General features: G+C 38.0%; 1 protein-coding gene across 6 annotated transcripts in view; it reads left to right on the top strand.

Moving 5' to 3' along the window:
- Positions 1-14,566, top strand: part of tnr (tenascin R (restrictin, janusin)) — a 188,583-nt gene extending 174,017 nt beyond the window's left edge. For all 6 annotated transcript variants that reach the window (XM_067605816.1, XM_067605818.1, XM_067605819.1 and 3 more), the window contains 5 exons: positions 104-255; positions 478-574; positions 7,477-7,638; positions 8,244-8,407; positions 10,541-14,566. In XM_067605816.1, the coding sequence (XP_067461917.1) occupies positions 104-255; positions 478-574; positions 7,477-7,638; positions 8,244-8,407; positions 10,541-10,660 (695 nt within the window). In that variant the 3' untranslated portion in view covers positions 10,661-14,566. The remainder of the gene's footprint in view (positions 1-103; positions 256-477; positions 575-7,476; positions 7,639-8,243; positions 8,408-10,540) is intronic.
- The last annotated feature ends 3,146 nt before the right edge of the window (positions 14,567-17,712 follow it).

Raw genomic sequence — 17,712 nt, 5'->3', positions numbered from 1 at the left:
AATCGACATACATTCCTACATACTGAATCATTTTAAGTCAAAAGGACGAAACAAACAAACAAGCAGATCACTACAACCTCAGTCCTCCTCTGCTCTTCTCCAGGGAGTCGACTGTTTGCAACACCTCAGAATTGTGCCCAACACCTGCTGAATGGAGAGACTCTGAGCGGTGTCTACACCATTTACATCAACAGAGACCCCAGCCAGGGTGTGCAGGTGTACTGTGACATGACCACTGATGAAGGAGGCTGGATTGTAAGTCACTGTGAAGATACACCTAATTTTAATAGCACCTAGTGCAAATATATAGCAAATGTGTCAGCTGGGTAAAAAAGGGGGACAAGTGTAGCAGAGAAAATGACTACTTCTTACTGAATTTTCTTTTGATCTCTGCAATGTGATACGTCAGCTATTTTAGTCTGAACAACTGATTTATATTTTTCTGATCTTGTCACATCATCACATTTTGGTGTTCAGGTATTCCAGCGACGTCAGAATGGCCTGACAGACTTTTCCAGGAAGTGGAGTGACTATCGGGTTGGATTTGGAAATCTGGAGGATGAGTTCTGGCTTGGTAAGACTCTTACTCTGATGTAATTAATCTGGGGAAAAATATGCCCAGTGTAATACAAGGATTCACCCCAGTCCATCACCGTTTTTGTGCAAAGTCCTGGATAAAGAAGCATCATGTTCAGTTTTTGATGTCTGGCGTGATTCAGCACTCCATCGCCCCCATTTTGTGGACACCAAACATTACTCAATTGATCTTGTCAGTTATCTGGAGATTTCGACTCTATTTAATTCATCTTGACACACACTTAAAGAGCTTCTGTAGTGGAAAAATTACTTGCTGGATGAGAAATATGTACTGTCTCTCACAATAAATTCAGGAGAGGAGGTGAGGTTTGGTTGCTACCAGGGTTTTTCCTAGCCCAAAGTCAGGCGGAGGTGGTACCTCATAGTTTTAAAACCATTTGCGCATATGGTTTGTCGGTAATATATATATAATATATACATATAATATGTATATACAGAATATCGGCCAATATATCAATATCAGATTTTTTTTACTCCCTAATATCAGTCTTGACATCGGCCCCAAACATCCAGTATTGGTCAGGCTCTAATTTTATAGGCTGATATTGATCCTCAACCTGCCACCCATTTTGTTCAATCTATGTTTCAGTTTTCTGTATTACTTTCCAAGGAGGGTTGAATCGAGGGCAACTGGACTTCTTGGCTGTAGATGTGTGTATTACTCTCTTTATCTACACACCATCTCCATGACTGAAGAGGATTTAATAGGTACAATCAATAGAAGGTCATAGCTTTCATTTGGTTTCAATTGATACATCTATTTTTTTGTGAGGAAAGACGTTTCCAATATCTTGTGCAGGCAGTGAGGCCTTTTTGTAAGATTTTTCACTCTGTATGAAAATGGAGAACTATGCCGCTAGACACTTTTTTTCCCCTCATCTCATCTTTCAGTACTTGACTTCACAAAGTCTATCCGATTCATTACTGGATTTTCTGAAAGCTCATCTCTCCCTGAAATGACTTGGTAATTGTTTTTAGCATTGCTCTGATTCAAAGACAAAACAACAGATCATCCTCACCGTTTTGATGGACTGCTGATTATTTTTTCTCCCCCAAATCTCATTACGAAATAATAATTATATTCATTAGAAAATGTGCAAATGAGTCGTGTTTCTTCATAGGCCAGTTTTTGTGTTATTGTTTTGGTGCAGATGATTAAAGGGAAATATTACATGAATATTTCATTAAGTAAATCAGGACCTTGAGAAAAATGTTTTTTGAACTTTTTGACTGGAGAAATTAAATAACACTGGGGGGAAATTTTATGGCATTGCATTATCACCACATTATAACAGAAGGAAAGCAGTTACTCTGCTGACACGTATTGGATGGCTGTGGCAAGCTTCAGCCCATTAATGACTCAACACACTGTAATAGGTGAAAGCATAAACAGATTTTTAGATCCAACCCATCATCATCCAGACCTGACAATATAATGGAATCCAGTACAATACCTCGCAATTTTTGCCGAGAATATGACAGATTTGTTGTTTCATGTCATGTTGTTTGTGGTGTAGTTGTGATGAATTGAATACTGTTGTCGTCTGCTCCTGTTACTTTTGTTCCCCACCACAGGGAGGGTGTTCAAAGGTAGCTCTTAACATTTTATCACAACAGGAAAAGCGGGATTGCTTTCTGCTGCTATAAATGAATAATTTTTTTCTGTTGTTTTTCAACAAAGTGGAGCGATTACTCACTGTGACAGTGAAGGCTTGATGTTAATATTGGACAGATATCTTTGTAAGATGACGCTACATGCACTGTTCTGGAGAGAAAGCATAAAGTGGTAGCCATCTTCTTTGCAAACGACAGCTACAAAGTGACAAAAATGTTTTAGCTGTTTTATGACCTGAAGACATCATGTAGCAGCATCCTCCATCCACCATATAATCTAAAGACGGAGAAGTGTATCTGGTTCAGTGAGTACAACATTTCATCTGACCTGTTTCCACTTCAGCTGAATCAGCTATAATCTGCCCTCTCACCGCTTCTGGATGTATACCACACCAGGCCACCTCTATCTCAAGGGTCTTGCTTTACTTTTTTGGTGCCTCCTAGGATTCACTCTCCCCCACCTCCCTCCCTCCCTGCCTGCCTTTCTTCTCTCCAGTACTGTACTCTGTCCTCTCAGTGCATAAAAGGAGCTTAATGTAACCTCAGGGTGTGGAGCATCAAGAGCCACTCTTGGCTCCTGTGAGAGCTTCCCACCATGATGCCAGATTACAGATAACATGTCAGCAGGGAACACATAGCCACAGTGTACGGCACAAAATGTCAGGACCACTGTATGAAACTGACCTGTTAGTCTGTTGATCTAGTGCTTAATATAGCTGTGAGCAGCAAACTATAGGCCTTTTTCACATGGTAGGAAAAGCACGGGTGTTACTAATAACATTGAAAGGGACCTATTATGCTCATTTCCAGCTCTTTATTTTTATTCTGAGACTCCACTAGAGTTGCTTTGCATGATTCACAGTTCAGAAGACTCCTTAGTTATCTTATACTGGTCCTTTATACAGCGTCTCAGTTCAGCCTCTGTCTCTAACAGGCAGTCTTAGCTCCTGTCTCTTTAAGGCCCCCCTCCTGATGAGCCCACTCTGTTCTGACTGGCCATCTTACCAGAAGCCTGCCGAGGGGCAGTAATTTAAAAGTTTTTAAATTACTAAATAACATGTAGCTTTTATTGTGAAGAATTTACAGGAAATTAAACATATTCCAGCTCTATATTTTTATTCTGGGATCAGTGGTTCAGTTAGAAATAATGCAGGGAGGAATAGTACAAGCAGAAACAGTCACAGTGAGATGTTTGATTAAGAGCTGCAGACGACCAGCACACCTCCAACAGGTAAACCACTTATTTTACTTTGCCCTGCTGTGTAATAGAAAAACACTTACAGCGTGGCAGCTTGACTTGAGTTATTGCTTGGCGTGACTACCCCCAAAACAATGGAAAAATGCCATAATGTTAGCGGAGCAGAGCAGTGAACTGTATAAAGATGACTGTATAAAGAAATCCGTCACGAGCTGACGTCAGCTCAGGCTGAAAGTAGAAAAAACTGTCGGAAACTGAGCGTTCAGAGCAGTCTGAAGCCATTGCTCTTTGCTCACGGGGCTTACTTCTATGTATGTTTACCTAATTATTTGACACTTTGGCCATATTTAATATGAACATCTGACATTGTAACATTAAATATATGACTAAAAATAAGGAATAGCGTAATAGGTCCCCTTTAACGATGGCTCTGTTCTATTCAAGGGGCCCAGTAAGCCATGACAGAGTGACAGTGAGCCAACATGAACAACACTAGGACCCTGAAACTGAAGCAGCTAAATGTATTCCAGCCAGCCATCATTTATTTTACCATTTACACATGTGCTTTTTCTACTGTGACTAGTCTCAGGGTAAAAATCCTATTGGAGCATTATCTCATGAAGAACCCAGTCTCACCAGAACATGGCACAGGGATATTCATTTGTGTGTCCTATAAATAGGTGAAGTAGTGACTACTTGCATGTCATGCAGTGGCCACTATTTGTTGTAGCTGGTTTTATTTCTCGCAAAATTGATACAAAGACAAAAGATTCGCTGGTGTTGCCTCTCATTCGGGTAGGAGAGGGAAGGTCAGAAAAGGTTGTGCGACACAGCTTATATAACAGCTTTCTCAATTTTGGATTCTCCGCTTCTCTCCGTTCCCTCAAAGGTCAGCGCTGTCAAGGCGGTTTGCAATGGTAAGTATTTGGCCATGGGAATCTGCCCAATAATCTGAGTCAAGAGCAATCAATGACAGTCCACTGAAAGTTTCTGATCTTAGAGAAAATTCCTGCAAACATGTCATTAATTCGAGGTTCCATATCAATATACAGTGCTGCTAAATGTCAATAATCCTGGTTTTCTTGCAGTGGGCTGAACAGCATAGATTTATGTGTCAAGGTTAACCAAAGTTGAAATCTACACGAAAGCTCAGTGGAAATTTACTTTGTGTGAAATCAATAAGTGAATTGATTTCAGTCTGAAATATTACTTTTATACTGTAAATATTGGTGTGACCAAGATTTATAAATGTATATTTAGCACAGAAGTTTTTTAGAAATAAAATAATGTGTTATTTATTAAGAGTTGTATATTGGTTGATGATGCACCTTTCACATCAAGTGGCTATACACTGTATTTCTGTTATGTCCTATGTTGTAATTATATTTGCTGTGTCTTTTAACTGTTTACAGTATATGAAATGTCCTTAAATTCTTTCATCTTTACATAAAAAGTAAATGGTATCGTCATACAGATGGTCACAGCAGTTTTAAACCATTTGACCTTCATTCTTCTTTCCGCAGATTAGGTCGCTGCTGTAGCCCTGGAGAGCCATTACAGCAAACATTTAGCTAATCACCACCTCTACACACAGAAGAGTAATATGTTGGACAGTATTGAACCATAAACATCGATATTAAATCCACTCAAACTGAAAAGAAGAGACACTTAACTGGCCAGCACTAAAGAATATGGAAATTAAGTGTTCATTATAATAGGTTACAGTTTGAAAATCGCCGTTTTTATTGCAGCTGTAGGGCAATCTATTCTCCCTACTCATTGACCTCAGCCTGTTACACGCAGAACACAATGTCAGTTTGATGATGTAATAACAGAGAGAAACCAAGGTGGCCATGTGCAATATATGATCATTATCCCATTCTCTCCTCGCCTCTTTCTTTTTTTAAATTCTCTCCCTTGTTTCTTTATAAGTGTGAAAGAAAGGCTGGTAATAAAATGTGACGAGATGATAATATTGGTAGTATAATAGGACAGGAGTGCAGTAGTGTGTCAAACTGCATTTTTAATCGCTGCAGTTTGGAATAGAGCAGTCTGATCCCATAAAACTGTAAAAGGAAAAACATTAAAAAAAAAAATAATGGGGGCTAGATTAATTGCAGTGATATTATACAATGGAAATTAGAGATGACTGAGTGTTAAACACAATTTTTTTTACAACAATTGCTTTGCCCCTGTCACCCTAAGTGTCTTTTGGTTGTAACCTAGATTGTATCTGTTTTCCATTGACATATTACAGCAGACTTAGTTTCCCTGCACTCCCGGATCTCTACTTCCTACTCCTTATCAGCGAAGACTTGAGGATTGTTTTTTTTTTTCTTAAAATTTTCTCTGGGTTCAGGAAAAGTGCACATGCGATGCTTCTGGTGGAGGTTAAGCAGAGAAGGAAGCTCTTTCCAAATGGGTGCTTGTTGTAATCTGATAGTGAAGGCGGTTCCAATCTCTCAGGTCGGTGTGGGGCCTTATCGCCTGTCAGGGTTCAAACGAGCCTCGTATCTGCTACCTTGGAGATAGAGAGCAAAGCCGAATATCTCAGAAAGTTGCGACATGTGGCATTTGCAACAGAGGGGGGAGGGGAGTAGTGACAGTGTCCACCACTCTCGACAATGCCAATCATCCACATCCATACAACCAGCTGACAAGGAGGTCATTGTACTTATCAAGATTCAAACCTTTAACCTGCAAAGCTGCAAGTGGGAACAAACTGTATTTCACATAAAGAAAATCTAGTGAGGGTGGTGGGATAAGTCATAAAAGTCAACTTTTACTATGTAATAGTTTCACATTTCCTCCGATCCATATTCCTCATATATGTTTAGACTTTATTTACCTCACATTGCAATTCAGTATCTCCATATTGTAATTTCACCATTTTTATTTCTGTCTACTCTGTACAAACGACATCTATCGCATAGTTTTCTACCCTGGAAGAGGCATCCCTCTTCTGTTGCTCTACCTGAGGTTTCTTCCTTTTTTCCCTTTAAGGTATTACATTTTATTATATACCTTAAAGGTATGCTATTTGATTTGATTTGATTTGATTTATTGAACAGAACAGTGTGCAGTATTAAGCATAAATAATGCACTGCACCAGAGTTAGCTTGAAGCTAATTTGCATCTGTAGTCCATTACAATGAAAGCATACAACAGCACAACAACAAACAGTACAAAGCAAAAAAAAAAAAAAAAAAAAAAAAAAAAACCCCACAAAGAATACACCATATAAAATACAAAGCTACACACAACAGCACATCACATACACCCACAATGTCAATTAAAAATTAATAATGTAAACTAGGCTCAGCGGCCACACAGCTGATTCATCTTTAGTTGATTTTTTAATTTGGCCTCGAATGTATTGATAATTTAAAGGTGTGCAGTCTCTCACAAGAATGCATTGTGTTCATCCCGGAGGCCTAGCAAATAAGTTTATTTCTTTTCTTCTAAAACATTGGCAAAGTCTTTCTTTTTTTAAAAACTGAAATCTGCATTGTTTACCTTCATGTTTGCCAGGTTTTCCTGCATTTTGACAGCCCATTGCTACTGTTCTTGGCACATCACCACCACCTACTGATTGTTGGAATTGGCATGAATGTGTATTGAGTTTCCCACATGCTAACACTGCACCATAGCACTATTAGTGGTCAAAAACTCCTAAAGGTATCTTTAAAACCTAATCAGATTAGCCTCTCCTGTGGCTGTATGCTTTTGAAATCTGCTCTATGTTACTTTTTCTCTCTATATCTTGGAGTTGCTTGAATGTACATGGCCACTGGATCGCATCTAGACTCCATAGAAATCCAGTAGTAATATGAGCAACTTTCATATCAGTGTGGGCGTAATGACTTCCAAATCTGGGTTTGAAGCTCTGACACCAGTGTGATTAAAAACCTGATCTTTCTTCAGTGATTAAATGAGTGAGTGCTGGTGTAATTGGAAGATAAAAGTTAGGTTCAGGCAGAGGCTGTAACCGTGTCGAGATTTAGTTTGACTCTCTGGAATCAGAAGTACAATTTGATGTGTTTTTTTTTTTTCTTTCTTCTCCGCAGGTCTAGACAACATCCAGAGGATTTCTGCTCAGGGCCGTTATGAGCTGAGGATTGACATGAAGGACGGACAGGAGTCGGTTTATGCCAATTATGATAAATTCTCTATTGGAGATGCTAGAAACCTCTACAAGCTCAGGATAGGGGAGTACAATGGCACCGCTGGTATGTGTCTGGATACATTAGAAAGGTTGTCAATCCATACATTAGTTAACGCATTGAATTATTTTGCTCTTTCATGATCCACATGAGCCACTGAGGACACCAACATTGAAAGCTTTTTTGCTATATGAATCTTTTTTTATGTCATAATACCACATTATATACTGTAATGAGGCTAAATGTGTGCTTTCCCCAATCTTCAAGTGAAAATGCCTTCCCATTTCTCCTCTGCCATCTGCCATTTTTCCTCCTGCCTCCTTTCCCCTACATCTTTTCTTCTCCCTGATGTCTGAAATCCACCTCAGCACTACTCCAAGTTTCCACTTTTGTCTTCTCTCTCATGCATCTCTACGTCTGTCAACATGACCATATGCCAGAATTACCTGTCATCCCCTCATGTTTATAATTATAATTCTCTCTGCCTAAATAAATTTAGAGAGCCTGCAGCAGGACTTCTTTCCTCTCCCTCCCTTTTATTTCTCTCCATCTCCCCTCCTGCCTGCCTGGTTGTTTACGTCCTCTCATCACGCCGTTATTTACTGCAGCCATATGCCAGTGTTGCCCGATATCCGCTGATGTTTCATATTTTCTCTGTCCTCTGATCCCAGGTGACTCACTGAGCTACCACCAGGGCCGGCCCTTCTCTACAAAAGACAGAGACAATGACATCGCTGTCACTAACTGTGCCTTGTCCTACAAAGGAGCCTGGTGGTACAAGAACTGCCACCGGGCCAACCTCAATGGCAAATACGGCGAGTCCAGACACAGTCAGGTCAGTCATTCAAGCAAAAAAAGTACTGAGGAGTGAGGAATGAATATCATATATTGTCATATAGTGTCCCTCTTTTTCAACACTTTTCAGTGGAGCTATTACTTTGTTTGAAAGTAGTTCCAATGAAAACAGCAATTTCTATGGATTATCCATTATAATGGAGACACTGTTTCTGTAAAGACAAGTTGCTGTTGAATTTTTTTGAATTTTGTTTTGGGCTGCAGCAGAAATACAACCAAAGCTATGTGCATGGTGAGATAGGACCAGAGGTAAATGACAAAATGTTTTTCTGTAGTTTGGGTGAATTAAATCATTTGAAAAGGGTGACATTTTGGCACATTATTTTGGCATTTACAAAATCAGCCTAATTATGGCAACATGATTAAAGGTTAAAATTTCTAATTTTGAGGGTTAATAATTTGTAAATTAACTAATATGAAGCTTGTTACATCCATCTTCTTTCTTATCACACTGATTGGCCTGATGGAGGAGCTGTAATGAAAGGTCAAGCATTCAAGTACTATAACTGCTACACCACTTGTCCAATTTTAATGTATCATCTGTGGGAAATGACACAGTTTCAGAAGCATTTAGTTTAACCGAATAATCACCAATAAGGGCAAATTATTTAAATATTTTGAAGGCCAGAGTTTATCCAAGACATTAAACAAGCATACACGTATAAAATAATAAAACCTGGTAGCTAGTTCTCACATTGAAATAGATTTGGGTATTTTTTTCAGTATGTGTGTAGGCAGTGAGTGTTGAGGGCTCGTCTGTGATGTAGCTCCCTCTCAGCTTGTAGCCTAAATGGCTTGAGAAATAGAATGAGGTGTTGTGTGGAGCTGTGATTAGGCTGAACTACAAAGGCTCTAGAGCATCACTGCTTCTCTCGCTGTGCTCTGTACCTTTCTCTCCATCTTTTGATGACATAAAACGAGACCAGGTGGGAGCAGAGATGGACAGGCATAAAGACACGCAGAGAGAAATTGCCTCTCAGCGTAAAGCTGCAAATGGGAGAGTTCTGGTGGTGACAGGGATTAACAGGGCTAGAGTGAGACTGTAATTGCACTAAGTTCATAATTGTGCTCTTAAGTCAGGGTTTTCTGCCCTCCTGCTTTGAATACCTTCACCAATTGAAATTTAAAAAACACTTCACTGAAAATATGTTTCCATCTTCAGTTTGTACTTTAATCTGTCTTCAGCGCCGTGTTGTATTTTATTTTTTCTGTCATTTTGACAATGAAAGAAAATGATAAAACCAGCCTACAAACCCTTCATAACTGCTTAGAAGACATTAAAAGTTGGATGTCTGACAACTTTCTCCGGCTCAATCACACCAAATCTGAGGTCATCCTCTTGGTGCCCCCCTCCCCCATGATAGGGCTCAGATTGATAATGACCTCCTCGGTCCACTGGCTTCCAATTTAAAACTCTCTGCCAGAAATCTTGGTGTAATATTCGACTCTGACCTCAAACTACACCTCCACGTTAAAAAGGTTGTCCAATCCTGTTTTTATCAATTACGGAATATCACCAATCAAATTGTTTGTGTCTTTCACCGATCTCATCACGTCTCAACTATTGCAATTCCCTGTACGCAAGTCTCTCCCAAAAGTTTCTCCATTGCCTCCAACTCCTACAAAATTCTGCAGCTCGGCTCTTAACTGGTTCCAAAAACCATGACCATGCTACACCTATTCTAGCTTCTTTACATTGGCTACCTGTTTCTTTTAGAATCAATTTTAAAATAGTTTCTGGTTTGGCATCTCCTAATATTTCCGACCTAATCTTATCTTATCTTATGACCAAACGTGCTGCCTGAGATCCTCAGGCAAAACTCTGTTATTGGTTCCAAAGTCATGGCTAATAACTAAAGGTGACTGTGCATTTGCTGTTAGAGCCCACAGAGGAGGTCTGCCTGAGGAGATCAGGCGTGCTAAGTTGATGCCACAATTTAAATCACTCCTCAAAACACTGAGGAGTGATTCTGATGCTTTTAGTTCTGTTTTCTGTTCTATTTTGTCTTGTTTACTTTATTATTATTATTATTGTTTTCTTAAATGGCCTTGCCTTGCCTAAAAAACCCTATTGATTCAAGCAGCTTCTGAAATCACTCTTTCACTCCTACAGGGTATTAACTGGTACCACTGGAAAGGCCATGAGTTCTCTATTCCGTATGTGGAGATGAAGATGAGGCCGTTCAACTACCGTAGCATCAGCAGCAAGAGGAGGCGGTCTGCCCCTGTATAAACAAACCGCCTCCGCCAAGTCCAGAGTCATAGATAAGTGGAGTTCGGACAATTTTTTGGTGATGATTTTCTGCTATCTGCGTGCCTCGCTAACAGTGCAAGGCTGCGAGGAAGATGGAGGTTATGGCAAAAAGCTACTAATATTTTATTAATATTCATTTGTAACAATTCAACACATTATTAGTATACTACCAACATTGAGAAGCTGTTATAACCATGGATATGATCCTAAAAGCATAGCAGCAAAGCTAAAACAACGTCCGAACTCTGTTTTTCTCTGCTTCTGCCCACCCAGCTTTAGCTGTCTTTCCCTACTGTACTTCAACCCAGATGATAGAAGACACTGTATGTAATTTATTAAATACTTTGAATGACAATGGTTCTATTTGCTGTAAAAAAAAAAATAAAAAAAATAAGGAAAGGCAAACCAAGAAGCTTTTTTTTCTCCTTTAAGTCTGTGATTTGCCTTTCCCCGGGTTGCGAGGAAATCTGCTCAGAAATGCCCTCAAGAGTACGAGAGCTAGCGCTGTTTTAACCGTTACAAAACAATAACACTTTTAACAAAAAATATACTGTATATGCCCTTAAAACCCTTAACTGTAAGATATATATATTTTTATAACTGATATTGTGACAAAAGTCCATCTATTTAATATGATTTGATGCCTTGGTTTTTGAGCCTATATTACATTAATGTAAACATAAAAATGTGATGACAAATACTGAACTCAAAACAGACACACAAGAGATAAAATGAACATCGAAATCAGAAGAGAACATTCACAAAGCAGTGCACTAGCAACAGCTTCATTACCATCTGTTCTATTTATTTTTATTTTATATTTCTCTCTGTCTGTGTTACACTTTAATTACAATATCTCTGTTAATTAGTAAAGCAGAATGAAAATAATCATCTCTATTAAACTTGATTGTTATTGGTAGCAACACTGAGACAGTATTTGCACTACGAGTGGGAACACAGCAAAGCTATTGTTGTTCATTTAATTCAATCGACTTCTGTAGTTGTTTGTGGGCATTTTTTTTTTATTTCCTGGACTTCATTTTCAAGCCAATAACTGTTTTAGCCCTTTTGTAGATTCTGTGATTGCTTGCAGAGATGGTGCTGATAGATGTAACATTTAACCAAAGATCTGCATAATAAAGACTCGGCCTGCTGTTTGGAAAGATGCCAGTCACTTCTGTCACCAAAGTCACTGATGCAGCTTTTTTCCTGTATTAATAGATTCTCACTTTTCAGGGACTTTTATGGTAATCATGTCCCCAGGCGTTATTTTATGCAATGTGAACACTAAATTCTATGCAAAAAGGAAGTCAGAGTGGGCATAGTGCAGATTTCAGCCTGTCCATTCCTCCAAAACCACCTCAAATGAACATAACAAAGAAAGCAGAACAGTGGGTGAAGTGAAACAAAGTCTGTCTTCTGTGCCCTTCTTTTACTCACTTCACTATTTAAGCTCCCCAACGAAACAACAAAATCAGCAAACATGGCAGAGAATGTATTCTTTTAGTGGGGCAGGCATAATCTGCAGCATGTCCACCAAGCATTTTGTGTTCACACTGTCGCACTAAGCGTTCAGCACCAGTTAGTTGGCTGCTGTTTTTCTGGAAATGGTTTTGTTTTAGTTTCCTGCCTCCTCTTTAGGAAGAAAATGATCTCTGTGGAGTTTGAAGGAAAAGCACACAGAACTGGCTAAATCTCCAACTTGGCCTCATGCTATCAATAAAAACACAATTTATTGTTCAACACAATCGTCAGATCTGGATGTTACCATCGCTGCAAGCAACATTTGGTCTCAAAAATATGAAATATTTCAAAAATACAGATGTTTTTTTCCCTTTGAAACAGCTGGAAATGTCATTCTTCTGTATTACTGTTTTTTCATTGAAGTGAACCAGCAAATCGGGCTTGTATCATATGACTGTATATTTTTCGTTTGTGTTTGTGTTCCTTTTTTAGACTTGGAAACAATAGCAATTCTCCCCTCTATAAACTACTACTAATATACTCATGTAGATATAGAGTTAAAGATAATGTGTCTTTTTGATGTGTTCCCCCTTTAGATGCGAACTCATTCAGAAAGCCCTCTGGAACATTTCCACTCTAACCTCTGTATTTTTAACCAGTGTTGTGTTAAAGGACAGATGGAGCCTACTGCATGCTGACTAAATTGCAATCATAGTAAATAACAGATGTCATAAGAATATGTTTTTCATTTAATTTGTGAAGAGTTTGTTTGCTGATCTGGGTAAAAGTCACTTCTGAAATGGTTTATGAGGTAGAGGATGTAGATAACTTTGATTATCAGGCGTCTAAGCTGTCGTGGAAACAGTAAAATAGCCCTGAAAGGCTAAATAAAAAATTTAAATATACATAATAAAACTGTTTCAAAAGCTGACCTTTCCCAGATCTGATTTATGTTTAAGTGTCAAAGTCACTGTTTCAGCGCCTCTCATGCAATCCATCTCCCACAGTGATTTACAGTAGAGTAGGCAATCCTGTATGAACTTATTTCATTAACTTGGGTGAAGTTTGCCTCAGAGCATTTTTTTGTACTAAGGAACAAAGGTCATGAAGCTTTGTAGAGAAGGAACAGAATGTTATTTGTATTTTGAAGGATTTATCTCACGGCAAACTATAAGGTGCTCTTAAATCTGCTCTTAAAGTTTACTTTACATATTTTCAATCACCTTTCATGAATTTTAGGCTTCTGCTGGCAACCAATAAAAAAAAACAAAAAACAATCGTTTAAATAAGTTGTCCTGCTGTAGCAAAGCCTCAATCCTGCCTTCTATTTTGGATTAATAATCAATTTAATATGATTTTTCCATTTGTATAAAAAGTTCATCTATTACTTGGGACCAACATTTTCATCCATTACACCAGTTAGTGTAATTAAAAACTTGTCACTAATGTCACTCCTCATTCAGCGCTTTCAGGTAAACAAATAATTTAAAAATGAGCAAATACAAGTATAACCCCTCTTGGAAACAATGAAATTACCGAGATGCTGAATTATTTTTTTACCTAATGTGACAGTTTCATTCCCCGTAGCATCAAGAAAGACCAAGTCGTTTGTTTTGCTTATTACAAACTAATCAAGTCTTTTTTTGAGGGGAGGAGGATATATGTTATATTGGCATTCTGTTATTATGTTTTCCATCATGTAAAGCATATATAGTACACTGTTTCATCCCTTCAATCTGCTGAATGACATCATGTTTGAGAAGAGCATCTCCTCCATTATTTCAACCTAAAACTGAGTCTCAGTCACAGGAAAACACTCACACTATCGCTTTTTGTTTCTACTGAGCTTCTTGCTGTAGAGGAAAGCTCCTGTTCCCCTTATTTATTTCAGTATTTATTTTCAGATGACTCTTTGTCTGATGCGCACTGTAAAAAGTTATAGTTAAAAATGACACAATGTCCTCTATGGTGTCAAAAAGAAAATGTTTTATTTCATGGGTTTACTTTTACAAGTTAACTAAATGATATAACCACCATGTTTAATAAAAATAAATAAAGTTAAAGTATCAAGAACAATTTTGATAAAAAATAATGTTTATTGTTATTATTATTATTATTATTATTATTATTATTATTATTATTATTATTATTATTATTATTATTATTATGTTTGGTGGTATTTCTTATTATAAGCCACAAACTGTAACTGTATTGATTTGAAACTTTGCCATGAAAATGTAAATGTTGACAAAATGTGATCTCGACTGTTGAAAAGCTCCTATATGCTGAAACAAAGGATTTATTGTTGGATAACCTTGGATATTACTGTCAAATTCAGCTCTAGTTTGACTTAAACATGTACTATATAGTTCCTTTTTTAATACATTTTCTACATATTAATAAAATATTCAAATAGTCTGATTTGGTGTTTATGTGTTTACTCTTTTTGTTTTGTGTGTTTGTTGATGACATATTAATTCATACAGTATACATCATGTATGTGAACTGTTTACGCTAATCTCTAATGTCCATGTAAAGCATCTTTTCATGAACAAAACCTCAGTCGAATTTGTTCATTTTTGGAGTCAAGATGAACTCTGGTTACTTTAACTACCACCCTTTTCACTCCTATGAAATAATGAAGTACCAAGAGCTGACTTGAGTTCATGTCATAAACTTTTCAAAGTATCTTCACCTCTAATTGGAGGCTATTAAAAAGTGAGGTAAGGCCAGCAGCAGTTACAAGAAAACAGTGAAAGGTGCACTCATAAAGGTCTGCCAGTGTGGTTTGCCTCTAATTTATACTCACACACAGACAGAGTGGACTTACATGGACGTGAAACCACATCTGAAGTCTTGTAGTACAACATGTAAGCTAAACATTCACTCTAAATTAAAATTTAAACCATCTTCAAAGAGGTGATATTGGGCAAGAGCCTAATTTTAATTTTGTTAGTCTTTACCAATTCCAAAAGAGCAGAATTTGATTTTCATGAAGGTAACATTATTAAAGATGAAAAACAGAATGCAAAAAATGTGCACAACTACACACACACACACACACACACACACACACACAAATGCATGCATGCATTATACTGTAACAGCCACAGATTTTATCACAATAACAGATACTCAAAACCCCTCAATTCAGCAGTTTTAAGATTCATTGTGTAATTACTGCATGTTCTAATTATCCATTAATTATCCATTCAAGTGTCTGGTCAGCAAAAAACTAACTTGGTAAATAATGAGCCTGTGTGAGGTTTATGAATACGTTAGACTTAGACACAAATAAATGAGCAACACAGCATTAAAGGTCAGAGAGATGAGCTCATGTTTAGTCTTTATCAGAACAAAACACTTCACATGCGCTGCTGGGTTGTGCAAAACGCTCACAGCTGGGCGAGGTTTTCTGACAGTCATGATGTAGTTCTTCTGTGGAATGAAAAAGGAAATGAGATAATGTTAGGTTATTTTTGATTACTCATTAATGTAGATGTTGTTGAGCAGAAACTTTGCAGCCCCAAAACCTCTATTACAGCAGCTTACCCGTGCTTTACCCTGTCACAGGGTCACTTTTGTCACTTTTCCTGCAATACTATATAATTTGTTAATTATTTATTCAACATTTAGCAAGCCACAAGAGCAAACTGTGCCTAACTCATCCTCTAAGCAATGACAGACTTTTATTGCTTGTGCATAAAAAATTGTTGCTCAAACTGATACTTTATTATTCATAATTGATACTTAACTGTAGTGTTGCAAGCCAAAAGCCCTGCCCTAAATCTCTCTCTTTTTTTTTAACATCAATTATGTATTTCTTTTAACCCGAGCAGCTACGAGGTTGGAAATTAACAATTTAGATTATTTCTGTTGAAACAGTTTAGGTATTGTATGTGTCTCTGTGGTGTTTGGGCATTCAGTGTGCTGTATTGTTATCCCACCTTACAGCTGCTAGTAGTTATATCTCAGACTGCCACAAAACCACATGGTCAGATGAACCTGCCTACGCAGCAAAAAAGATGACTTGATCCTCCAAGTCCAAAAAAGACCTAATCTCATCTCAAAACAAATGAAGAGAAGTTGATTTGACCAGGGTTACATTATGTTTTATACCACAGACCACAAAAATACCACAAAAACATACTGTACCTTTTATACTTTGGTTTGAATTAATTATTTTACATTAGTTCACTCATTTATTTTGTGTAATTAAGCTACATGATGGTGGTATATTGCAATTTGTATTATTTTGGACTGTTGCAGAGTTTTATCTCCACTGCTTATTATTTAATTATCAGTTCTTGCAATGAAATAATAATATAATCATAGATGTGTAACATTTAAGTTGCCCAGGGACAGCTGTGAGTGGAACAGAGAGTCTGATGGAAACCAAAAGAGAGCAAAGGTGTGTTTTTTAAAAAATAGTATTCCAAGAGCACATCTGTTGTTTTGGAGAAAATCATGTAAATTGCACATTTTTGTTTGTGGTTGACTGTTCCAGTGTTCAAGCCTCTTTCTGGATTCCAGCTGTACAAGATATCAATGGCTGACTATACTAGGATGTCCATCCCTCATCAGTGTCCTGAATATGAGAAGATGATGTGTTGACTCCAGTAAAGTTAGTTAAATCCCAGGATTTTGTGGTGCATGCGAGTGAAGTCCACTAAGGCTCATTATTGTCTCTCTGCAAAATCTGCAGAAATCACCTCTGCAAATGTGCTTGAAGGCTCAGATTTAAACGTGTATGCAGACTTTTACTGAGTTTGCAAAGCTAAAAAAAATTCACACGGTATTTGTGACCATGGTATATCCAAAAATATTACTTTGACCAGAACATTAAGTTGACCAAATATCAAATAGGAGACTTCAAAACATTAAAAATGTTTCCCTCTCTGCATTAAAGAGATCAAATATACTTGACATATTTGAATGGATAAATGTACTGCAAGGTCAAGTGAACACAGGGCATCAGTTTCTGTCTTTGTGCCATCTTCTTCCTCTTCTCCTCTCTCTCCCATCCACCCACTAATGTCTCCACATCTCCACAGGATTCAGCACACAGGCGGTGATGCGGGTGAAGCTGATGAAAAGCGGCGTTGTGAGCCGTCCCCAGTCTCCCATGCACTCCTAGAGTCTCTTTACATCTCACTGAACCCAGACAGTTAACAGGCCCTGGCAGGCATCTGAATAAGAGGGGAGGTGCAACCCAGATCTCCCAGTTAGACTCTCTCTGTGATAGCGCTGTAAACACCGGCGCTTAATTGGGCGACCAGTCGGTGAACAGCTTGATTTTCATTAGGCATTTATTGATGCTCCAAGCTCCATCCTGCACAGGGCCTCATAGATCACAGATACGAGGGAGGCGTGAAGATTTGACGACCTCAGCTGAATTGAACATGAGGTAAGAACTGATGTGCTGGTTGAGCATCACAGTCCACTACTTACGCTGTTTTTTGTTTGTTCTAATGTGAGAAAAATGCCTGCCATCAGAGTGATCTATCTAACCATTCATTAAAGTTTTTAGCACTCTTAAACAGTAGCAATTAATGAATGAATGCATG

The sequence above is a fragment of the Thunnus thynnus genome, chromosome 12 (assembly GCF_963924715.1).
Source record: "Thunnus thynnus chromosome 12, fThuThy2.1, whole genome shotgun sequence".
Taxonomy (NCBI): domain Eukaryota; kingdom Metazoa; phylum Chordata; class Actinopteri; order Scombriformes; family Scombridae; genus Thunnus; species Thunnus thynnus.
Note: the sequence above shows the minus strand (reverse complement) of the source record. Positions and strands in the feature narration are given on the sequence as shown.